Raw genomic sequence first — 25699 nt, forward strand, 5'->3', positions numbered from 1 at the left:
CATACCCAGGGATGGTGACGTGGTGTCTGGGACATTATCTGTAAGGTGCAATTCCATGAATATGACTATGTCAGCCATCCCAATTTTGGTGCAAGCCCCCAGATGTTAGTAAAGAGGACCTTTCAGGGTCAACAGGGCTGAGTTTGCCATTGTTGCTTCTAGTGACTGGATCGACACTGGGTGGTTCACCTGGCTTCATTCCTTATTGACTTTCTATCGGTATGATGCAACTGAATGGCTTGCTAGGCCATTTGAGAGGGCATTTAAGAGTTTGGAGTCATACGTAGGCTGATTTTCTTCTTCCCTAAAGGGAAGGAACCAGATGGGTTTATACGACAATCAGCATGGTCATCAACTGACTTTTAATTCCAGATTTTTATTGATTGAGTTCAAACTCCACCATCTGCCATGGTGGGATTTGAACCTGGGTCCCCAGAGCATTACCTTGGGTCTCTGGTCCAGTGACAATACCACTACGTCACCAACTCCCCTCAAATATTCTGTAATAAAAGAATATTCCTTTGATGTTGTTTCTTGTAAGTCTACAAACCTAAGTAATCCCAGAAATAATTGGGAATCAGGAGGTAAAAGGGAGGAACTCAAAACAATTACAATAACCAGGGAAAGGGTACTGAAACAATTATTAGAATTAAAGCTGACAAGTCTCCAGGTCCTGATGGACTTCATCCTAAGGTCTTAAAACAAGTAGCTGCTGAAATAGTAGGTGCTTTGGTTTTCATTTTCCAAAATTCCCTAGATTCTGGAAAGATCCATCGGATTGGAAAATAGAGAATGTGGTTCCTCTATTTAAGAAAGGAGAGGGACAGAAAGCAGGAAGCTACAGGCCTGTTAGCTTAACATCTGTCATAGTAAAAACATTGGTATTTATTATTAAGGAGGTTACAGTGGGGCATTTAGAAAATCTCCATGTAATCAGGCTAGAGTCAACATGGTTTTATAAAAGGGAAATCATGTTTGACTAAGTTATTGGAGTTCTTTGAGGAAGTAACAAGCAACATGGATAAAAGGGAACCTATGGATGTGCTATACTTAGATTTCCAGAAGGCATTTGACAACATCAAAGGTTTCTTACGCAAAGTAAGAGTTCATGGCATTGGGCGTAACATATTAATCTAGATAGAGGATTAGTTAGCTAACAGGAAGCAGAGGGGCTTTCTATAGTCTGAAGTCTTTTATAACTGTTATAAGCTTTCTTTCTCTGCTTTATCTTGGCCTGTATGCTTCTGGATAACAAAGAGGCTCTGGATTTGGCAGTACCACCCTTTTACTTTGTGGGGACATGTCTTCGCTGTGCCCGTAGAATCTCGCTTTTAAATGTGTGACAGAAGCCTCTGAAAATTAAGCTAACTTTTTTAGGTGTATGGACACTAATATGCACACTTTAAAAGCTTGTGAATATAGTTTTTCTTGAAATTACTTAGAAACTGACAGAAGTATAACTAGTAAGTGGTTCCATACAGCCTTTTTAAAGTGATTTTTGGTTATTTAAAATCCAGTTATTCACAGGTGATGGAATCTACACTGATTAAAATGCGATTTTTTTAATAAACACACTTTCGACTGCATTAATCAAATCGCACCAAATTACCACTCTTAAAAATACCAAGGGATATTTTTAAAGCAAATTATAAAGAAAATAATTTGTAAAATGCTGTCAGATTGTGCTGGTCCATAGCAGAATTTTTTACTTGGCCATTATTAAATGTGTTGGGTGGAAACTTGGGGAAAGAAACACTTTGTGAAATTAGGGCGATACTGAGTTAATTTAATTGCTCCAAGATCAACAATTATAACTGAAGCAGAAACTCTGGCCAAACAGTCTAACCATTCTTAAATAGATGCAGTCTGAGGTAAGAGTTTAATTGTTAGGAGGAAAAAGATCAAAATACATTTGTAAATTTCAGCTACCAGTCAACTGAATCTGGCCTTAAGTCATTGGCTCTTTTTTAAAGGTTCGTCTATGTAGTAATTGTAGCTTTAAGGAATGTAGTGACTGTAGCTTTAAGAATTATTGGGTTCTATAGTATTACATGACAGTGTGAATGAATCAACTCTAAGCGCAGGGAACCTTAGAGTAGGAGCTCTACTTCTAGTTGTGGAGCTTGATGGAAGCGTGTGACTACTGACGCAGTCTATAAATAAAGTTCGATGTTTCTCATGAGAAGCCTGTCTGGAAAATCAAATCCATAACAAACTGGCGACGAGGATAAACTGGGTCCGGCATTGTCCCTCGCCCAGTGACTGAGAGTATCTTGTTTAAACAGAAGAAATGGAAGATACACTCACCAGATACGCCACATTTTGGCAGGACTGACCCCTTCGAACCATCCACAGAGGTTTTGTGTCAATATGTAGAATGCCTCGGGTTCTATTTCCAGACAAATGAAATAATGGAGGAGGAAAAGAGAGCAATCTCCTAAGCGTTTTTGGGAGTAAAACCTATAATTTAATCCGAAGTTTGACGGTCCCAAATGCCCCTGATGCAAAGACCTTCGGCGAATTGGTTGACCTCGTTAAGGGACACTTTCAATCCAAACCCTCGGTCACCATGTTCAGGTTTAATTCAAGGGGTAGAGCCCAGGGGCAGACCATTGATACAAAGGTGGTGAAATTGAAACAACTGACTGAAAACTGTGATTTTGGAGAGACCCTAAGTGATATGTTCAGGGATCGTTTGGTCTGTGATGTGCGAGCTGATGCCAGTGAATGACGATTATTGGCTGAAGCAAATCTCAATTTAAAAAAAGCATTGGAAACGCGCTCGCAATGCAAAGCGCCGAAAGGTGTACAAAATGGCGCCATTTTCCAACTGGAGTGGGAACGGACAGCCGGGTGTGGTGTGACAAGCCAGGACTCTGCTGCGAAGCGGGAGACAGTCCCCACTACCCGAAAATTTAAAATATACACAGGAAACAGCTCAGCAGCAAATCTGAAAATGATTTGTTACCGATGTGGAAGCAATCATACTCCTGTTTTAAAGAGGTGGAGTGCTAGTCTTGCCATAAAAGGAGGCCACACACTGAAGCACTGTAAAGCAAGATTGAGACAGATTCCCAGGCAGCAAACTAAGTTCATCAAAGTACATAATGTGGAAGAACCAGAAACCACCAATTCTGATATTTACTCCCTATTTAATGTAAAGTAAGGAAGGCAGAGCCAATCACTGTTACTCTGCAGGTAAATGGAAAACCTTTAATGATGGAAGTGGACACTGGTACTTCAACCACTGCAGTGGGAGAGCACACCTTCAAGTATTTAAACAAGGGTACTCAACAATTGAATTTGGAACAGACTTCAGCCAAATTGAAAGCTTATACTGGCGAAGCTATCCAAGTGAAGGGTATTATCACTGTACTTGTTTATTATAAGCACCAAACAGCACAACTCCCAGTAATGGTAGTAGAAGGTGAAGGACCAAGCCTTCTAGGTTGCAATTGGTTGAGGGAAATTAACCTTGATTGGCCAGCGAGGTTTCGAAAGGAAGCAGGAAGAGTTCCTGAGTTGGGAAAAGGACAAAGCAAGGTACTTCAGAATGAGCCTGGAGAGTCAAAGGACCTTACAGGATGCAAAAGGAGTGTGTAGCCATTCAGCAACCTGAGGAAATGAAGACTGTCTTAAACAGCAGCATGGAAGAACAGAAGGAGAGACTCAAGGAGACTCTGCTGTTAATTATAGGATTCAAGATGAAGCAAGTGAGCTCCACAAAGAAAAGGAAAACCTTTTGAAAGGCCTTCACACACCACAAGGATTTTTCAGGTCAATGCTTGTAACTCTGGAAAATTACTAAGAGAAGCAGAAAGAATTTAACGTCACTCTGAACCAACTGAAGAGCCAGTTGGCAGTGAAGGCACAGCAAGGTTCCAGGAGGAAGCCAACGGATACAAGGAGGCAGAAGAGCTGAACAAACAGCTGAGTGAAGCAAAAGAGGCATTAGAAGGAAAAGTCATGGAACTTTCCAAAATGCAAGTGAGCGATGAAGCCATTGAAGCTCAACCTCAACAACTGAACCAAGTTGAGATTTCGCCTGAGAGAAGTCTGGCCAACTGTGAAGTCAAAACGAAGGACGAGACTGAACCCAGTGGTAGACAGAAGAAGACAAGATAGAAGGTGGTTCAGAAAAGACAATGAACAACCCCCACCACCCCCGTCCCACACTACTACAGATTCAACACCTTCAGAGTTACTTATGAAGCGACGCTTTTGAACAAGATTAAGCTTGGTACTTCCCAATTTGAAGGGGAAGATGGAGAAAAGTCAATGGAATCAAAATGCAACTCATGATTTGCACAGTCGTGAACTAGAACTTACTGTTGGTGAAGCAGTATACATAAAACTTCGGTGGATCGAGTTTGTTACCTGGTGGAGTAGTTTCTGTGACTTGACCCTTGTCATACCACGTAGAAGTGGAGGGCCGGATCACCCGCAAACATGTAGATCATTTGAGAAGAAGAGAGATGCCCCAACAAAATGTTGTTCCACCTGTAACCATTGTAAAACCCATGGTCCCTGTTGAAATTGTTCAACCAAGGATAGACATACCAGATGTCTTCGCTGGAGTAGATAACACTGAACTGCCAGTGCCTAAAGAAGTACCTGATGTTACTGTGGTTCCAGATATTGTGGATCCTGTAAGAGATTCGAATGTCGTGGAGCTACAATGTTCCATCTGGGTCAGGAAACCACCTGAGAGACTGAACTTATAATTCCATGACCTGCGTATATATTTGTAATGTGATGAAGGTAGATGTTTTTGTACATGCAAACTGTACAAAAAGTTTAATGGGGGAAGAATGAAGTAATTGTAGCTTCAAGGAATGTAGTGACAGTAACTTTAAGACTTATTGTGTCATATAGTATCACATGACAGTGTGAACAAATCAGCTCTAAGTGCAGGAAACCTTAGAGTGGGAGTTCTTCCTCTGGTTGTGGAGCTTGATGGAAGCATGTAACTGCTGCTGCAGCCTGTAAATAAAGTTTGATGTTTCGAATGAGAAACCGGTCTGGAAAATCAAGTCCATAATAGTTTACATTTGTAGCAAGGTTTCATATCAGGTCTGTGACTGAAGTCTGCTGGATGCAAGACTTATTATCTATATATATCTTATTAATAATCTTCAGCTGGAATTTTCCAATAGACTAAATGGAACACATGTAGAAATGTGTGACAGTGATCGTGCTAAAGTTTGAGAGAAAAACATGAGCTGAATGCGACATTTTGTTCATATATTACTGGTATTTCTCATGAAGATTCATGCTTATATTGTTGCACAGGATTGCACATCTTTGATGAAAGAATTTGGAAAAAAAAGGGATCCTTCCCAGAGATAATGAAACAAATATCTTTTGAAGGAAGGGAAAAATGATTAATATTGCTTTTACCCATTTAGGTATAGAAATAGATATCACAGTTGCATAAATACATTTCTGCTCGTAACTTTGGGGAAAATAACTCTTTATTCTTAATTGCTATTTAAGTGTGCATTTAGAACTATGAATGAAGGCCAAGAAACATATAAAACTTGAGTTGAACTTTTTTATTAGAACCTGTAAGTCTTTACTAAATATACTTATGACAGTACTTAGCATATTTAAGAAAATCATTTTGGTAAAACATATAAACTTAAGAACTTTTATTTAGCACCTCCCTACAGACTTGAATAAGGTCCTTACAAAAGCTATCTGTTTATGTGAACAATAATGTTCAGTTCTCAGTAAAAAATAAAAAGCTGCTGTTGTTACCATTCAGAATACATTGCAAAATAAAAAAAAACATCTTTATAATGTGGCATAGTTTAAAGTTTGATTTGTCATACATGTAATATACAATGAACAGCTCTAGTATAAATAGTGTGTGCATAATAGAGTATCATAACCTAAATTATCTCAGTTAAAATTGAAGGACTTATGCCTTGTCTTTTCTTTGATATTTTATGCAAAACTGCTCCGCTCCTCAAATTTTGGTTACTTTCACTGTCCAATAAATTGTTTCTTGGAGTTGCACATTTTTGGTCATTTTGCATTGGAGAGCACAGGCCCTATAAAATTTTGTCACAGTGTGAATGGTCAGTCTTGTTGTCAATCATAAAAGATTCCAGAAGTTGTACATATGGCTGAATGCTAGGATCTGTTAGCTTGAACCTGTTCAGCTAACAATGATGGGCCTGACAACTTGCAGGACAATGTCATCTCACACAAATACTCAAAGGAAACTTAGAAGAAAATATCTTGTAGGTAATTTTTAAAAATGGCCAGGGAATTCCTCAGGGTTGCTTCTACTGCATTCAGGTCACTGGTCAAAGGTCTGATCTATGAGTGGAGATAGGGTTTCTGCCACAGTTTCAGTGGGTGGAGTTGGAGCGATCTAAAGCATTTCTGAGCCTATGTTTTTCAAACTTTTTGAATTACTTTAATGTCCTTATTATGTTATAAATATTATTCCCAGTAGTATGTGTTCAGTTTTGTAGTGAAAACAAGATGGCAGCCAAAAGGATGTAACAAATATATGGAGTAATTTCACTTGCTCACTTTCTCCTCCCTTTCATTGATAGAGTTTGTTAATTGTATGTCCTTAATGGCTTTTCACTGGTAGCTTTTATTAATTGCTTTCTCCCTTTTGGTTCATGCATTCCATACCTCTTCAACTCTGAACGGTTGCAGTTTTATAAATGTTAAGTGCATGCCGATCAATGGCAAGAAATTTGCACATATTCATATAAGGTGTGACACAGGAAGTATAATGTGCCAGGCAATATGTGTCCTAGAGACAACATTAATATACACATTTGGATCAACGGGTAGCTAGATAGATAAATAAATAGTCAGACACATATACGGATACATCTTCAGTAAATCCGAAGTTGAGCAATCACCTTTAGAACCAAATAGATGGGAAGGATGTTTCATAGATTGACTGAGCATGACCTTTCCGAAGAAAAGAGTCTTCTCCCACCAATTTTTCCCATCCTGGTTGCACTTTATTTGTGAAAATATTTTGCCCACTGATTGTTCTGGCTTGCTGCTGAAGTGAATTGGGAAGAAAACATGGCTGAAAATAACTTTTAGCAGCAGTAGAAAGCGAGCAGAAGGACACTGGCCACCCATTATACAAACCGCACAATATTCCTATCCATTGACTTCAATTAATCATGGCAGCTGATCTGCTACCACCCATATTCTGGCACTGTGAAAAGTTATCAGCCCTAACTTATTTCACTTCTTCTGTTCATTCTTTTAAGTTCTCCCTGATTCCTGTTCCACTGGCAACAGGGCTGCAGCCAAGTCTATTGCAAAAGGCGCCCAGGAAACATGCACAACGTACCTGAGCAGAGATAAGACGAGTTTCCTAACAATCTTAACTCTGCCTCTGGTCACTCTATCACAAAAAAGGGAAAATCAGATGGTGTGTCAGTAGCTCCACTGACCCATCACCTTTTAGATCGGCTAGCCCCCTGCCCTGAGTGAACCCCTGGTAAGATGGGGTTGAATCACTAACGTGGTGGTAACCCTATTTCATGTTATCATCAGGTTGACAAAAAAAAGCTACTGACAGTACAGCTGCTCTAAATCATCACCAACAACATTGTAAACCATATGACAGATATTTTCTTACCTTACAACTTTGGCACATGCCTCCAATGAAGAGAGGGTGCTCAAGAGTAATATTTTGACTTCCACAGGCAAGGCAGATATCTGCAAGTAGTTTAGAAAACAGTAATTAGCTTACATTAAACTTATGCTTGTTGGATAAAGTAATTTCTTAATGAAATCGGAATGTATTTACCTTCAATGTTTCTGCTGTTTTGCCTCACATCATAGACTAGCCTCTCTGAAAAACAAAAGACATTTATGAAAAAAATATGGTTGATGTTTCAGATGTTCTCTGTCAATATCACTGCTGTAGAACTGAAGCATCATATACTCCCGGGCTAAGTCTAAACCCACATCCTTACTGCCAATTAGATACTGGATGACCAGTGTTAAAACATTTGAGCCCAGATTTCCCATCACTCTGAAGTCCAGTTGGAAGTAAGACAGAATGCCTAGATGTCAAGTGAATTACACACTTTACTTATTTACATTCTGAGATGAAGTCTAATTTAAATAATCAGATCAGGAATTCCACAATTGTGAACTCATCCATTGGAGAACGTGAACTCCTGAGGATTTAAAGACATGCAGCAGTTTAATGGGGATGGTATCTGGGAAAACCGATTGGAAAAAGAGAACATAAGAACAAAATAAATAGGAACAGGAGTAGCCCATTCAGCCCTTCCAGCCTGCTCCACTATTCAACAAGATCATGGCTGATCTTCCTATGTTTGGATTTCCACGTTCTCATCTAACCCTGATAACCTAATCCCGAGCAGAAAAGTCTGTCAACAGTAATACCTGTGAGGTCCGCAGGAGCACAGAGAATCCCCAGGTTCACCTATGTAGCTGTAGAAGTGTTGCTGAGCTAAGGCAAGCAGAGGAGAGAGATACAGGAACAGAATGGTGTAGATCACCAAGGTGAGCTGCATAAGGAGAGTGAAAGGGAATGACTGGGACAGTAAGTGTCAATGCAAACACCCTGTCACAGGAGAAGGTGCTGGGAATGTCCTTAAGGGATTCTCCCACTTCTTCACTGTGACTTTGGTGAAGGATTAAGGTTGCCTCCGTGACCTTCCCTCTCCATGTGCTCTGACAGCACCTGCTGCAGCTCTAGCATGCTCTCCTTTCTACTCCTGCTACTGTTGATACAGCTCCTCCGCCTTCTCACCTGCCACATGTCCCTCGAATTTCTCCTATGGCAACTTTCCTCACTCGATCTCCCTCCCTGAAGGCAAAGAATAAATTCTGCCACAGTTCTTCAAAAGATCTCTCTGCTGTAATTGGTCACCAAAGTTGCAAATCCTTCCACAATGTTCAACTAAGAATTTTAGCAGAAGTACCCACCATTCTTTCTGCAGCTGTTTGCCCCTGTAAAGCAGGTTTTTATTTTCCAATTGTGGCCTTAACCTCCTAGGATTACTGGGTGGTCCAACTCCTCAGTCCTACTTTCGTTTCAGGTACCTATTCGAGTCATAGGACTCCAATTTGCAAAAGGGTATTAGTCTATTGTTGCTTTCAATCAGTGACCTAGGCTGCTTATGTTGAGGGCTGTAATTCTTTTCTGACTGTGGGAGGTTTCAAATTCACCTGGAATTTAATTTCTTTGTGCATTCAACATGCACTTGCTCTCCAAAGATTACAAGATACCTACAGATGAGGAAGGCCATTTGTCCAACTAATTTATCTGTTCATAAAAACCATACACTATCCCCACTGTTATTCTACTTGATTCCAGTTTTTGCCTCTACTCATCCATCTGAAGTCCATTCTATGTGGTAATTATTCTCTGCATGAAGTAGAGTTTCCAAATAGCAGTTTCCAAATCACTTTTTACTAGTCTGAGTTAATACACTGTTTAATTTAAAGTAGTATTCTTGATTTAACTTTCTCATTCCCTCAACAATCTTATATGACTCAATAGTCACCTCTTGGATGCCTTCTTTCCAGGCTGAAAAGCTGATGTTTCTCTAGTCTTTCTCTAGACCCCTGTCACAAGAGATCAGCCTAATGGATCTTCGCTACACAGCCTCCAATGCTTGAATCTTTTTCTTTCTCAGCAATTAAGGTGTGACCTGAGCAGAGCACCATACCGTTTGATGGTGATTTCCTATCACTTACATTCTACTGTTTTTTCAATGTAGTCTAAGCATTGAACAATAGGAATGTTATGGCACAGAAAGAGGCCATTCAGCCCATCGTGTTTGCACCAGCCAAAAAAAAAACTAGCTGCTCATTCCAACCTGGTCCATATCCTTGCAAGTTACAGCACTTTAGGTGCAGATCCAGGTACCTTTTAAATGAGTTGAGTGTTTCTGTCTTCACCAGCAAACCAGGCAGTGAATTCCAAACACACACCACCCTCTGGATGAAGAAGTTTTTCCTCATGTACCCTCTAATCCTTCTACCTATCACCCTAAATCTATGTCCCCTGGTAATTGACCCCTCAGCTGGGGGAAACAAGTCTTTACTGTCTACCCTATCTAGGCCCCTCATAACTTTGTACACCTCAATTAGGTCACCCCTCAGCCTCCCCTGTTCTAAGGAAAACAACCTGGGCCTATCCAATCTCTCTTCATAGCTGCAATTTTCAAGTCCTGGCAACATTCTTGTAAATCTCCTCTATACTCTCTCCAGAGCAATAATGTCCTTCCTGTAATGTGGCAACCAGAACTGTGCACAAAATTCCAGCTGTGACTGAACCAACGTTTTATACAGTTCCATTATTACATCACTGCTTTTGTATTCTATACCTCATTCAATAAAGAAAAGCATTCATAAACTTTTTTTTTACTATCTTATCCACCTGTCCTGTCACCTTCAAGGACCTGTGGACATGCACTGCAAGGTTTCTCACTTCCTCTGCCCCTCTCAATATCCTCCTGTTTATTGCGTATTCCCTAGCTTTGTTTGCCCTCCCCAAATGCATTACCCGACACTTCTCTGGATTGAATTCCATTTGCCACTTTTCCACCCATTCAACCAAACCATTGATATCACTCTGGAGTTTACAGCTCAATCAACCACATAACCAATTTTGGATCCAATTAGCCACCTTCCCCTGTACCCGATGGACTTTTACTTTTCTGACCGGTCTGCCATGTGGTACTTTGTCCAATCCAGGCCTGACTAAAATCCATGTAGACAACATCCACTGCACTACCCTCATCAATCCTCCTTGTTATTTCTTCAAAAAATTGATTAAATTAGTAGACACGACTTTCCCCTAACAAAACCATGCTGACTATCACTGATTAATCCATTCCTTTCTAATTGACAGTTTATCCTATTTCTCAGAATTAATTCTAATAATTTTCCCACCACCGAAGTCAAACTGAATGCCTATAATTATTTGGCCTACCCTCGCACCCTTTTTAAACAATGGTACAATTTTTGCAGACTTCCAATCTTCTGGTACCTCAACTGTATCTAGTGAGGATTGGAAAATGATCCTCAGAGCATCTGCTATTTCCTCCCTGACTTCCTTTAATAGCCTGGGATACAATCCATCTGGCCCTGATTATTTATCTATCATTCAGGGTGACAGTCCCTCCAGTACTTCCTCTATCACTATGCTTATTGTATCTAATATTTCACAATCCTCTTCCTTAACTAGAATGTCTGCATCATCCCTTAGATGATTGCGGCAATGATTGGATAAGCTGAGCATTGAGTCAACAAAGACTTTCAATGTCATCCATTGCTACTTAAACACTAATCATGGAGTATATTCATGAATACCCAAAGCCTGTCCACCATCTACAAGGCACAAGTCAGGAGTGTGATGGAATGGTCTTCACTTGCTCCAACAACACTAAAGAAGTTTGATATCACCCAGGACGCTTGATCAGCACCCCATCCACAAACATTCATTCCCTCCGCCACTGTAGCAGCAGTGTGTACCATCTACAAGATGTACTGCAGGTACTCACCAAGCATCCTTGGGTGGCATTTTCCAAACCCACAACCAACTAGAAGGACAAGGGCAGCAGGCACATGGGAACACCACCACCTGGAAGTTCCCCTCAAAGCCACACACCATCCTGACTTGGAAATATATCGGCCGTTCCTTCACTGTCGCTGGATCAAAATCCTGGAACGCCCTCCCTAACAGCACTGTGGGTGTACCTACACCACATAAACTGCAGTGATTCAAGAAGGTAGCTCACCACCACCTTCTGAAAGGCATTTAGGGATGAGCAATAAATGCTGGCTTAGCCAATGATGCCCACATCCCATGAATGAATTAAAAAGAACGATGTGGGGTTTCCATTTTTTTCACCCTATCTGCAGAAATTTATATTTCTCTGCATTAAGAACAAAGGAGCATAGTTGATCTGGAATCTGACTCCATATACCCACCTTCACTCCATATTCCATAATATCTTTGGCTAACAAAAATGTACCAAACCCAGTTTTAAAATTAACAATTGATCCAGCATCAATTACTGTTTGCGAAAGAGAATTTCAAACTTCTATCACCCTTTGCATGAAGAAGTATTTTCTAATTTCACTCTTGAAAGATGTGGCTCTAATTTTTTTGACTATGCCTCAACAGGCAAAACATATTTTCTCTCAATCTACCCTATCTGTTCCCCTTAATATCCTGAAAGGTTTGATCCATTCACCCCTTAACCTTCTAAATTCCAGGGAATATATTGTTTGATCTCTCCTCATAGCTTTAAATTTCAATTATATTTCATTAGCACATTTTTTCACTCATTCTATTATTTCTGGGCTGTCTCCTTCATTTTTATTGCCCCTCTTAGTTTCGGTATCATCTGCAAATTTGGACAATTTGCATTGAGGCCCTAAGGACAGTCCTGTGCTATACAGGTCTAGGTGCTAGAATGGAGAGAGCTGCCTTCTTCTGACCTCAATGGCATTGGGGCTGGATGGCTGATAAGCATTACACAAAGTATTGCTCATCTCATTGATATAAATTAATCTGCTTTCCAGTAGATCAACAGCCATGTGGGTGGAGTGTACATCAGGAATGAATATGCATAATGGTGCTGTCACACAGGATAGCTTCATACACAAGCTTTCAAGTCAGACATCTCATGCATGTGGCTGAAAGGAAGTAGTGCACTGCTGCTCATGCAGCAGCATAGGTGGTGCAGCCTGCAGCAGATCCATGACAGTTATTTAGCTGTCATGAAATTTCTGGCTCCTCAGGCTCTTATTGCAGTAAACAACCAGCCATCTCATGCACTTCAATCACTAAGGTAGCTCAAGATGAGTTGTAAGACTTTAAACAAAAGGAAGCGCATGGATATGATTAGCCCGGTTGTAGAAGGTAACTTTGATATTCTAGAAGCTATTCAGAATGTGTCTTTCTGGGTGAAAGACTGCTACTACAGCAGGCTACCTTTAATTGAAGGCATTGTGCGGCTATGTTATAGTATACTGCTGATCACAAATGAAGCACACATTAAGCGAGTGAAGACAGCCTAAGTTCAAGCATTGAACAAGAGTGCATGTATGACTGTGTGGGTGTAATCAATGATTCCTTGCCAAATCCAGCTACTGACGTAATGGTATTTGTGTGGAGGTAGATCAGTCCATTTGTGGCATATAGACAAAGACCAAACATCAGAGGTCATATATGTATAGAGTTCCAGAATTAGTTTGAATATTCAAAATTAGTTTCCCATTTTTCTTTCTTCTGAAAGGATTCTGATTCCCTTTGCATTCCATTCAATACTTGTTAAACAAATCGGTTGAACAACAGGTTCGTACCTCGAGTTTGTTCGTCTATGATTTCTTTGACTTTTAGCTTCTCTGTGCTTCTTCTTGGTTTTTTGGCTGGGGGAGGCGGAGGATAAACAGCAGCTTCAGGCTCCACCCAACTCTCCGTATAAACCTCTTTGTAAGGATTCCGTTCTTCTGAAAATCAAAGAACATCATTGTTACTAAATACAGGACAAAGCTATGCAAAGACTACAAAAGGGAGCATTGTACAGCTATGGAATGTTGACAGGTTTGATGATGTTCATAAACACATGGATAAAATTTAAATTCGTGGGCAATAGTGGATTGGCTGCCTGTTATACACCCTGTCCAATTTCGTTTTCCATTGAAGTTATTGGGCGGGTTGTTTTGTGCCTCCGTGCATGATTGAATGTTACCATCCACATATCCATGTCTTTCCGATTTGATGATTGGCTAGTTACAAAATGTCACTGACAGAATTGTCCATCAATGGTCTAGGAATCTATCCTCAGATTTGGTTAAGATATTGTGTAACTTCCCAGCAATGCTATTTAATGCTAATTAAAGATTTCTATATTCCCAACTTTTCTTCTTTTAAGGCAATTTTGCAGGGAATGGTTCAAATCCAGAGCAGACTTGTTGGATAAATGCCTCCTTCCTCTGAAGGTTGGAAGAGTCTCATGTGGAAAAAAATTTGGGCATTTTGAATCCAGCTGGTGATGAACATGGGCAGTAGCAAAAAGTATTTGTAACTTGACATAAGTTGCTACTGAACTGTCTATCTCACTCAGAGAGGCTGCACGATGACGGGCTGTGAAATGTCATCCTGGTGTAGGAGGAAATGCTCTTTTGAGTTTGCGGGTGGGGCAAAGCTGTAATCTGGATCTAACCGTGCTATAGATCATCTGGGAATGTTTGCTGAATTTGGATACCTGGAAAAATCAAAACTCTCATCTTTCCGTTGGTTGTAAAGGTTCTAAGCAAAATTTCTTTCACCATTCTCAACCAAGTTCTTTAGTGGACATGGGACCCAGCACAAAATTGGCAATCTTAGTTGGAGAAGGAACACGGCCGCTTGGGTCGTAAGTGGAAAATGGTATACATTTATGGACTGGGGTGTCCTCCTACGTGGGGGCTAAGACATATAGCTGCAACATGGTAACATCTCTCATGATAATGAACATTTAATTCACAATAAACTAATAACATATCTTCACCAAATATTATGTTATTTTTGCTGTCCACAGTTGAATCTAGAACGGTATCATAAAGGTAGCATAAGTGAAACTGAACTTTCTACTCCTTCTGTTTTTGAATGGGATTTAGTGGATTAGAAATCTTCTACTACTTTACCAGAAGCTCCTTGCAAACTCTTACCTCAATTTTGAGCAGATATTCTTGAAGCTACCTCTGATGCAATGGCATTCCAAAGCGCCAAATGGCTATTTAATCAACTCTGCAGCATGAGAGGGAGCTTAAAGGATGGTCAATGAAGTAGAAATAATCAGTGGAATTTAATGGTTGTGGCTGTGTGCCTGTTGTCCAGCTGAAAAGCAGATGGCAATCCCATCACAGCCATTTCTGGGAGCCCCCTTGGGACTAAATCCCAATCAGACAGCCTGCTGGCTGCCATTAGAATTCCTGGCTCGTGTAGGGGGAGTTTCTAGCATCAACTTCTCTTGTAAGGTGGAAGTCCTACCTCCTAGAGCTGCCAGCCAATCAGAGGCCTGCAGCTCCACCAAGAGTGATGGCCACTGCCGGTACTGCAGTCGGCCTGAGGCTGAGGATCATTGCTGGAACTCCGTAACACAGGGTAAGCGGAGCTGGATCACCAGGGTCAGTCAGGGAGGCCTTGGTGATGGTGGGGTTGGGGGGGGCGGTGGTGGAAGGGGAGTTGATGTAAATGGCAGGGGGGTGGCCAGGGTGGGGGAGGGGGGGAAGCCTTTCTGCAGGCCCCTCACTTGCCATTGGCGGGTCCTTCCATTGGGTACAGGATACTTGAGAAGGAGGGATCGCCATCCACCCCCCCCCCCCTCAGACCATATGGCATGGCCCCCCCCCCCCCCCCCCACCGTTTGCTGTCGGTTGAATGCCAGTGACAGGCAGCAAGGAGAGAAAACACAGCAGGTGCCAATGGTAAATACAGAAAACAGATTGTAAGAAACAGCTGAAAGACTGCCCATGGAGCTGGGCCAGTTTAAACTCAATGTCAATGGCTGCAATTCTTGCTTTCCGGTCGCTCAAATTGGACTTCACACTGAATGGAAGTGCTTGAGACACAGCAGGGTTGCTTATGGAAGAGCTTAAAGAAAACACAGGAAAATGGGGAAGGAGGCAGGGAAATGGTTGGAGAGGGCAGGAAGGTGGAAGAGAGGAAAAGATGGATGAAGGAGAGAGAGGAGGAAAGTAGGGAAGAGAAAGGGGAGGCATGAAAGTAAGGAAGTGGGCATAGGAGAGTGAAGAGGAGCAAGCTGGAGAGGATGCATGGAGGGAGTAAGGATGAAGAGGAGGAAGGTGGTACAGAATGGAGGAAGGGAAGGAGAAGGAGGAGAGGAAGGAGAAGAGGAACATGAAGAGAATGAGGATTGGGACAACAGAGGTGAGGGATGATGGCAGGGAGGAGTGGTACAGAACAGGCAGTTTGCTGTTTAGTGTGATGCGGCCATGCCTGGGAAACCACCTCACGATGAGGGGTGTGGTACGAGTGCTGACGGCTGAAAAATTCAGCCAGTGGGTTTGGTGGAGTGCTGGCGTGCATGGACAATTCAGATCAGCAGAGATATGGGGATTGGGGCAAATGGTCAGCCCGCCATTAACAGGAAATATCATAGCAGCCAGTGGTATTAGAAGGTAACGTGGGTGAGAAATGCATTTGGGGAGGGGGAGGTACTAATAGGGGAAAATAAAGTAGGCTAGGGAGACTGAGAATAATGCATCCAAGTTTGTTGGGAATACAAAGCTAGATCAGAATGTTAATACCTGAGGAGGACACAAAGAAGCTGTAAAGAGATATAGACAGGTTAAGTGAGTGGGCAACAGGGTGGCAGAAGTATAATTTGGGAAAGTGGGAAGTCATTCATCTTGCTGGTAGGAACAGAAAACCAAAATATTTTTAAAAGATATGAAACTTGTAAATGTTGATGTTCAGAGAGATTGGGTGTACCCGTACAAGGAACAGGAAAAGTTAGCATGCCGGTACAGTAAACAACCTGAACAGCACTGGCAAGAGTATCCTCGCAGAAAAATTTGCTAGTGCTGTTGGGGGAGTGGTGGGGCGGGGTTGAAACTAGATTGGTAGGGGGAGGAAACCAGGGCAGATTCAGAGCAGGGTATGAGAGAAGGAGAATTAGTGAGTGACTCGAAAGGACAGAAGCAGCACAGGTTAAAAAGTGTACAGCACAGGAATTTGTCAGTGTTAAAAGGTATATGTGTAAATGCAAGGAGCATAGTAAATAAAGTTGATGTGCTAAGGGCTAAGATAGACACATGGCAGCATGATATCATCACTAAAATGGAAACTTGGCGCAAAAATGGCAGCTCAACATCCCTGGATATAGAGTTTTCAGGCAGGATAGGGAGGGAAATAAAAAAGGTGGGGGTGTAGCATTATTAGTTAAAGAATCAAATACAGCTGTGAGGAGGGATAATGTACTAAACAAAGCATCAGATGAGGCCACATTGGTTGAGCTCAGAAATAAAAAAGCAGCAGCCACACTGATAGGAGTGCACTATGGACGCCCAAATAGTGGGATGGAGTTAGAAGACCAAATATGTAGGTAGATTTCTGAATGCAAAAAGAATAGGGCAGTAATCATAGGGGACTTCAGCTAATCTAATATCAAGTGAGATATGAACAGTGTGAAGGGCACAGAGGGTGCAAAATTCTTGAACTGTATTCAAGAGAACTTTTTTAGCCAGCACGTAACAAGCCCAATGAGAGGGGGAGCAATTCTAGATTTAGTCTTAGGAAATGAAGCTGAGCAAGTGGGTGAAGTAGAGTGGGGAACCATTTTGGAGACAGTGACCATAATATAGTTAGATTTAGCATCATTGTGGAAAAAGAGGAAGGTAGAACAGGAGTAAAAGTTCTAAATTGGGGGGAGACAAATTTTACAAAGCTGACAGGTGAGCTGGCGAGAGGGGACTTGCTATAGCGATTAGAAGGAAGAGCTGTCAAATCAGTGGGAGACATTCAAAGGTGAGATTCTATGGGCACAGTGTAGACATGTCCCCACAAAGGAAAAGGGTGGTACCACCAAATCTACAGCTCCCTGGTTATGCAGAAGCATACAGGCCAAGATAAAGCAGAAGAAGAAAGCTTATGACAGAGACAAAAAGACAAAACACAGAGTAGAGACAAGGCAAGAAAGACAGATATTAATATGGGAAGTGATAAACAGACTGTGACAGAAAGGGACAAAAAGTACAATTCTAAAAGTAAATCGGCAGATAAGGCTAGACACTGCAAAAATAATAAAAGGATAAAACTAAAGACTCTGTATCTAAACACACATAGCATTCGAAACAAAACAGATGAAGTGATAGCGCAAATAGAAATCAATAATTACGATCTGATAGCCATTACAGAGACATAGATTGGAGCCTGGTACGTGATATTTAGGAAGGACAGGAAGTTAGGAAAAGGTGGAGGGGTGGCTCTGTTAATTAATGATGGTATTAACACATTAGAGAGGGATGACCTAAGTTCAGGAAACCAGGATGCAGAAGTGGTTTAGGATGAGATGAGGAATGATAAAGGTAAGAAGTCACTTGTAGGAGTGGTGTACAGGCCCCTTAATTGTAGCCAGACAGTAGGACAGAGTATACAAGAAGGGATAATGGGAGCTTGCCAGAAAGGTTCAGCAATAATCGTGGGGGATTTTAATCTATATATAGACTGGAAAAGTCAGTTGGGCAAAGGTAGCATAGATAAGAAGTTCACAGAATGTTTTTAGGATAGTGGCAAATGGAATTTAATCCGGAAAATGCATTTGGGGAGGGCAAACAAAGCAAGGGAATAATCAATAAATGGGAAGTTATGGGGGTTGAGGAAGTGAGAGACCTTGGAGCGCATGTCCACAGGTCCTTGAAGGTGGCAGGACAGGTGGACAAGGTGGTCAAGAAAGCATATGAAATGCCTTCCTTTATTGGACGAGGTATAGAATACAAAAGCAGGGATGTAATGATGGAACTGTATGCCACAGTTGGAATTTTGTGTACAGTTCTGGAACATTACAGGAAGGAAATATTTGCTCTGGAGAGAGTACAGAGGAAATGCTGCCAGGGCTTGAAAATTGCAGCTATGAGGAGAGATTGGGTAGGCTAGGTTTGTTTTCCTTAGAACACAAGAGATTAAGGGGTAACCTAATTGAGGTGTATAAAATTATCAGGGGCCTAGATAGGGTAGACAGGAAAGACTTGCTTCCCCTAGCTGAGGGGTCAATTAGAATTAAGATGATTGGTAGAAAGATTAGAGGGTACATGAGGAAGAACCTTTTCACTCCAAGGGTGGTGAGCATCTAGAATTCACTGCCTAACCTGGTGGTTGAGGCTGAAACACTCAACTCATTTAAAAGGTACCTGGATCTGCACCTGAAATGTTGTAACCTGTAACCAGGTGCTTGAAAGTGGGATTAAAATGAGCAGCTAGATTCTTCTTTTATCTTCTTGGCTGCTGCAGACAGGATGGGCAGAATGCCCTCTTTCTGCACCGTTACTTTTCTAAGGTTCTAATTAAAGCAAGCAATTAGGCAGGCAAATGGCCTTTATTGTAAGTGAACTGAAGTACAAGGACACAGGAGTCTTGCTGCATTTTTACAGGGTTTTGGTGAGACTGCACCTGATGCACTGTGCACAGCTTGTTTTCCACATCTACAGAAAGATATACTTGCCCCAGAGGCAGTACAGTGAAGGCTCACTGGATGGGTTCCTGAGATGAAAAGGTTGTCCTACGATGAAAGGCTGAGTAAATTCATCCTATATTCTCTGGATTTCAGGAGAATGAGGGGATGATCCTGTTGAAACATACGCAATTCCAAAGGCTGTTGAATGTATTGAGTGGCAGAGTATGCTCTGGTTTTGTTAGGGTAAGATCGTGTCTTACTAAATAGAATTTTTTGAGTAAGTAACAAGGAGGATTGATGAGGGTGGTGCAGGGGATGTTGTCCACATGGATTTTGAAGGTTGTTGAATGTATTGAATGCAAAGAATGATCAAGGCGCCATATGGTCTATTCCTCCTCTTATTTCTTACGTTGTTGTAAGATTTCACTTAGACAGGACTAACCAAGACAACTGAGATTGCCTGACTGACAAATAATGGAACGGAAAAGTCTGGCATTAGACAAGGATGTTTACATCAGTCTGTGATCATGATTTTCTTCAAGAAGGGAGACAAATCCGATTGCCGTAACTACAGGGGAGTCTCCCTACTGTCTGCCACAAAGATCACTGCAAGGTTCAGACTCAACTGCTTCCTCCCAGTGGCCAAGGAACTCATTCTAGAATCACAATGTGGCTTTTAGCCATCGAGAGGCACCACAGATATGATCTACACTACAAGGCAAATTCAAGAAAAATGCAAGGAGCAGCACCAAGAGTTGTACATGTGGTTTTGACTCTGTCAACTGCGAAGGCTTATGGAATATCCACCTCAAATTTGGCTGCCCCCAGAAATTTGTCACCATCTGCCTCCTACTCCACAATGACATGCACTCTGAGATTCTTACCAAAGGACCACCATAAACCTTATTTCAGTAAACATTGAAGTCAAACAAAGTTGTGTCATTACACCAGCGCTCTCCTCCATTTCCCTCATTGCAATACTGCACCTCACCTCTAGCAAATTACCAACAGGCATGGAGGTAATCTGCAGGACAGACAGGAAACTGTTCAACCTACACCACCTTCAATCCAAAACCAAAACCACGCCAACTTCAGTCATTGAGCTCCAGTATGCAAATGATGTGCGCTTACTCAGGAACTGAGCTCCAGGTCTTTGTTGACTCCTTCTTCATAGTATATGAGAAAATAGACCTTTCACTAAATATCCAGAGAACTAAAGTCCTCTTCCAACTAGCTCCTACAGCAAAACACCATACCCCAATGTCAATTAGGGTCAATGCGAGATCCTGGAACATGTGGACCATTTTCTGTATCTTGGAAGCCTCCTTTCAATGAAAACAGACATAGATGACAAAATTTATCATCACCTCCAAAACGTCAGCTCACTTTGGGCTGACTAAGGAAAAGAGTATTTGAGGACCAGAATCTCAAACCCAAGACTAAGGTCATGGTTAACTGGTTAGCAGTCATCTGTGTGAACCTCTAAGCTTTGGGGATTTGGACAACCTACAGCAGGCACCTCAAAGCACTGGAGAAGTACCATTAGTGGTGCCTTTGCAAAGATCCTCCAAATCCAATGGCAACAAAGGAAATGCAACAGCAGCGTCCTCTCCCAAGCTAATTTTCCCAGCATCAAGGCGCCAATCAGGCAAACTTTCTCTGCTGGGTGGGGCATGTAGTTTGTATACCCAACGCCAAACTCCAGAAGCATCTGCTCTACTTGGAACTTGGTAGCAGAAGGAGACTCCCAGGAGGAGAGCAGAAACACTTTACAGATGTCTTCAAAGAATCCCTGAAGAGATCAAACATCCCTGCTGAATCATGGGAGCCCCTGGCTAGTGACTAACCAAAATGGAAAAGGCTCATCCGGGAAGGTACCAAAGACATTGAGTGACTTTGTTGCGAATGTGCAGAGGTGAAGTTGAGGCATTGGAGCAAGAGCGCAAACCTCCAAACAACCCATGTACCCAACCCTTCAAGCACCACCTACCTCGCATGTGACAGAGCCTGCAGATCATGCATTGGACGTATCAGCCATCTCAGAACTCATTGGATTGGAGTGGAAGCAAATCATCTTGTTAGGGATGAATTCCAGAACTTTGACCCAGCGACAGGGAAAGAATGGTAATATAGTACCAAGTCAAGATGGCATGTGGCACAAAGGGGAACTTGCAGGTCGTGGTGTTTCTGCTGCCCTTGTCCTTCTCGGTGGTGGAATTTGCGGGTTTGGAAGGTGCTGTTGAAGGAGCCTCATGGAATTGCTGCAGTGCATCTTGCAGATGGTACACACTGCTGCCATTGTGCATCGGTGATGGAGGGAGTGAATTTTTAGGGGCTGGATGACATGCCAATCAAGTGGGCTGCTTTGTCCTATATTTAACAGATGTTGCTTCTGTCTCTTCCTCCTGGTACTACTCCCTCATGAAGACATGGTGGCAGTTTCTACAATCTTTAGCATTCACAATTACCACCTGAACGACAGGGGAATGGAATCCCTTGCAATTTAAAAAGTTCAGGAAGTTGTGTGCTGGAACCAATATTACAAGATGGTCTTTGTCATGAGGCTTGCACCCAAGGGCAGCCAACTAGCCTTTCCTGGGCTGAGATCAAAAGGTTAGAAATTATTTATGCCCTGCTGAGAGAGAAACTGACATATACAGTAATGGGTTGAAAATTAGAAGTCAGAAATTGCAGCCTGAAAGGACTCATGTCACAAAGAAAGTGAGAATTACTCTGACTTTCACTGAGATGTTGAGTGCAGAGAGTATTTGAAACTGGGTATGGAAGTCTGGATGCAACTGAATTGAACTGTAGTCTCCTTCTGACTTCTAGTTTGCAGCCCATTACTGTATTCGTCAGTTTCTATCTCTTTTCAGTAGGACATAAAAATTTCTAACCTTTGGAAGATCAGCCCAGGAGAGACAGTTTTTTATATTACGTATACCTTTCAGACATGTTCTGCAATAAACAGTGCAGTCTCTAAACTCAGGTGGCAACCACCATCCTAGTTCTTGCTGCATTGTCTTGTGTGCCTCTTTCATTTCCTCTTCATTTTACTCCTACCCCCCACCAAAATCAGGTCATATATGGGAATGCCTGAGGGAAGCCCCAGGGTAAAGGCACAACGAAGGAAGGGTGCAAACAAATTCCAACCTAAAATCATTGATCAGCAGCAGCACAGGGCCAAGAAGAAAAATCTAAATTCCATCACTCATTGTACTGAGCAACTCCCTACACGTATACAGGGATGAATTCAGTCAGGTTCAGCTCTGGTGGAAAAGGTGGAATTTCTGACTGGTCACAGCATTCCATTGTTATCCTTCTATTTACATAAAATTGCCACTGATGTTCAGAGACCTTCTTTGTCTGTAAATGCTGATAAGCGCCAAGATTACATTCCTACAGATTTTCCAAGCCATTTTGTCTTCAGCATTGAGTGCAGGCTTTGGATTATTGGAGACTTAGCCTGCCCTTATGGAAACTGTCCATAAACACAAGACAAAGGCTGGGATTTTCCATTCCCACCAGCGCCTGGCTTGTTTGCTGGTATGAATTTGCAACTGAGACAGTTCAGGCACAGCCGTTAATGTGAGTGGAGTCGGGCTTCTAGTTTATTCGCCCAGTCAAGCAACACAGAGGTGTCAAGGTGCCACCATGTGCTCCAGAGCTTTACATCCCTCGAGCACAGACTGCAACATAATGAGCATTTTAGTGGACTGCAGAACAATTGGACGACTGCACACGTTGTATAATCTCCTTGCTAAAGCTGGCCATGGAGCAGTCAGTGGTGGAGACGCTCACAGGCCCTTGCAATGTCAGCATCCCGGTTTGGCCCAGTCTCCCTGATGGTTCAAGCTAACAGTGCAGTCTTGCAGCGCTGGTTAGGAGAATGCCTGTGTCTGAGCTGAGAGCACAGCATGCAGTCCAATGGGCTAAGCTGCCGCTGATGGTTTGGGTGGAGGTGGGTGGGGTTTCGGGCAGCCATGCAGCGCACTAATCTCTGTCCGTCCAAGTGGTGGCCAGCACTCTCCGCAATGTGTTAAGGGGCCTTCACACTTAACCAAGACAGATTCTTAGTACACCCATGCTAACCCACATGTCTCTCTCTTTCATCCTGCAGGAGTACAACATCGGGATCATGGAGCCTGGTGGCCTAGCTGCATGCCTTGTGGTGCACAGCGAGCAAAGACAACAGAGAAGAGAGTGACTGAGGTGCCTGGCTGTGCGTCAGAGGGAGGAGCAGCACCCTCAGGAAGAAGGAGAAGCTGAGGCTCCTGTACATGCCACTGAAGAGCCACAGTGAGTCGTCGCTGACCAAGAACCAGTGTCACTGGAGACTGTGCATGTCTAGGGAACTGGTCGGTCACGTCTGCTAGATATTGCAGAATTTGGCACCATGGGGACAAGGAGGGCAGCCACTGTCAGTAGCTGTGAAAGTGTCCACGGCACTCAATTTCTACAACAATGGCTCCTTTCAGGGGTCCACAGGTGACCCTGTGGGACATTACAAGCCTCCACCTGCAAATGCATCCATGAGGTCACGGATGCCATCTTCGCAAGGGCAACTTTGTGCATTCTGCCTGGGATCAGGACAGCCAGGATGCAAGAGCGAATGGATTTGCCCAGATCTCGAGTTTCCCACAGGTGCAGGGTGCGATCGATTGCGCTCAGGTTACGACATGCAGTCAACTCTATCAACCTCAAGTGATTCCATCTGATCAATGTGCAGCTGGTGTGCAACCACCAGAAACGCATCCTGCAGGTCTGCGCATGGTTTCCAGCGAGTCTGCACGACTCCTACATTCTCAGTCGGTCACAGATCTATGACGTATTCCAGGGTCCACAGAAGCCGAAGGGATGGCTCCTCGGGGACAAGGGCTACCCACAGAGGATATGGCTGATAACACCTGTACGCCGGCCTCAGACTGCAGCAGAATGAAATATAATAAGGCTCATGCTGCAACTCGCAACTTGGTGGAGCAGACGATCAGGATGCTGAAGATGAGGTTGCGGTGCCTGGACCAGTCTGGTGGAGTCTTGCAATATAGTCCACCGAGGTTGTCACTTATCGTCGTCGCCTGCTGCGCCCTTTACTGCAGGAGGAGATGCAGGAGCTGGAGGCTTCCTTGGATGTGGAGGACACTGACGGGGAGGAGGGTGAGCAGGTCCTTGAAGGCGGCGATGACAGGGATGGGGCCCTTGCACTGGTCAGACGAGGCAGCCGCGTTCGAGAGGCCCTCATAGCTGCTGGATATGTGGAGGACGATGATGACATGCAGTGAGGTGGCCCCATAGATCCTCACATCGCATTTGTGAACGTTTGACTCCAGTCTGGCTTATGGTAGGGTGCATACCCTCTGTAAGAATGCTCCTGCAATGGAGACTCAGTGGAGGCTCTAACAGTCGCTCGGTTGCAGGAGGATAATGACGACATGCAGTGGGGACACTCTATAAGTCTTCAGATAGCCTCTGAGAATTTCTGACTGCTGTCTGGCCAAGGGCAGCTCGCTTCCACTCTGTGATCAGGGTCATATCATAGAGACGCAGCCATGAAGCTGTAGAAGCATCTGATCCTTTGCCCACCTTTAGCACCTGAGCCCTTCAGGAGCACAGCGTCACTGTTCACAAATGCTGAAGAGATGGGAGCCCAGCCCAACGTTGAAGGTGCTGAGAGCAGACCAAAAGAATGAGAGAACTCTGTGACGCCGGCCCACGACATTCTGGCAGCAATGATAAGCTTCATCGAGGTGCAGGCATCAGTAATGTGTCCAGGGAGTGTGAGGCTGGACCATCACTTTGGTCTAAAGGCTGCACAGAGCACAGGGAAGAGGCCCTGGACTGAGACACCTGCCTTTATCTTGTGCAGAAACCAAGGTTTCACATCTGTGACAAGAACACTGCTCATCAGAACAAGGAGCCATAGGCAGGGAGACATCCTTGAAGTTTATTTACAATAATGAACATTACGTACAAGTGATTAACACCCAAGCCCAGGCTGTGCAACTACATCTTCTTAACATTCCTAACGCTGCTGCTACATCTTGGTGCTCCCTGGACATCCACTGTGGAGGTGGAGGCAGCCTGCTGACTGCTATACCCTGTCTATGATGACCTTGACAGGCGTCCTCTGGAGGACCGAGGCTTGGGGGACCCCGGCCTGCTTTCAGGGTCCTGCTATGTGGCAGTGACACCCTCCTCGGCCTGTGAAGCTGGAGCTCTGAGGTCACAGGAAGTGGAGATTCAGATGGATCAGGCACTCCTGGAGTCACCTGGAAGGAAGGCCCCAGTGGGGGGGGGGGGAGTTGGGCGTGGGGAAGGGGAACACTTCCTGATCCTCCACCCCATAGGTGTCCAAGGGCCCCAGGCTGACTCTTTGAGGAGCAGGGGTAGTTGGAGTGGGTTCAAGCTGCCCCGTACCCCTCTCACGTACACACTGTTGAAGGCCAACTATGGCACCAGCGATGGAGTTGAGACCATGCAGCAGTGCTGGAGTGACATCCTGGACCAAGGTCTCTATGGCGGCTGCCATCCTA

The 25699-nt window shown here is 43.3% G+C and overlaps 1 protein-coding gene across 6 annotated transcripts in view; it reads right to left on the reverse strand.

The window, feature by feature from the left end:
- Window positions 1–25699, reverse strand: part of dnmt3ab (DNA (cytosine-5-)-methyltransferase 3 alpha b) — a 620530-nt gene that overhangs the window by 159544 nt on the left and 435287 nt on the right. For all 6 annotated transcript variants that reach the window (XM_041188736.1, XM_041188735.1, XM_041188734.1 and 3 more), the window contains 3 exons: window positions 13351–13497; window positions 7802–7846; window positions 7631–7710 (listed from right to left, as the gene is read on the reverse strand). In XM_041188736.1, coding sequence (XP_041044670.1) covers window positions 7631–7710; window positions 7802–7846; window positions 13351–13497 — 272 coding nt within the window. The remainder of the gene's footprint in view (window positions 1–7630; window positions 7711–7801; window positions 7847–13350; window positions 13498–25699) is intronic.

The sequence above is a fragment of the Carcharodon carcharias genome, chromosome 5 (assembly GCF_017639515.1).
Source record: "Carcharodon carcharias isolate sCarCar2 chromosome 5, sCarCar2.pri, whole genome shotgun sequence".
Lineage (NCBI taxonomy): Eukaryota > Metazoa > Chordata > Chondrichthyes > Lamniformes > Lamnidae > Carcharodon > Carcharodon carcharias.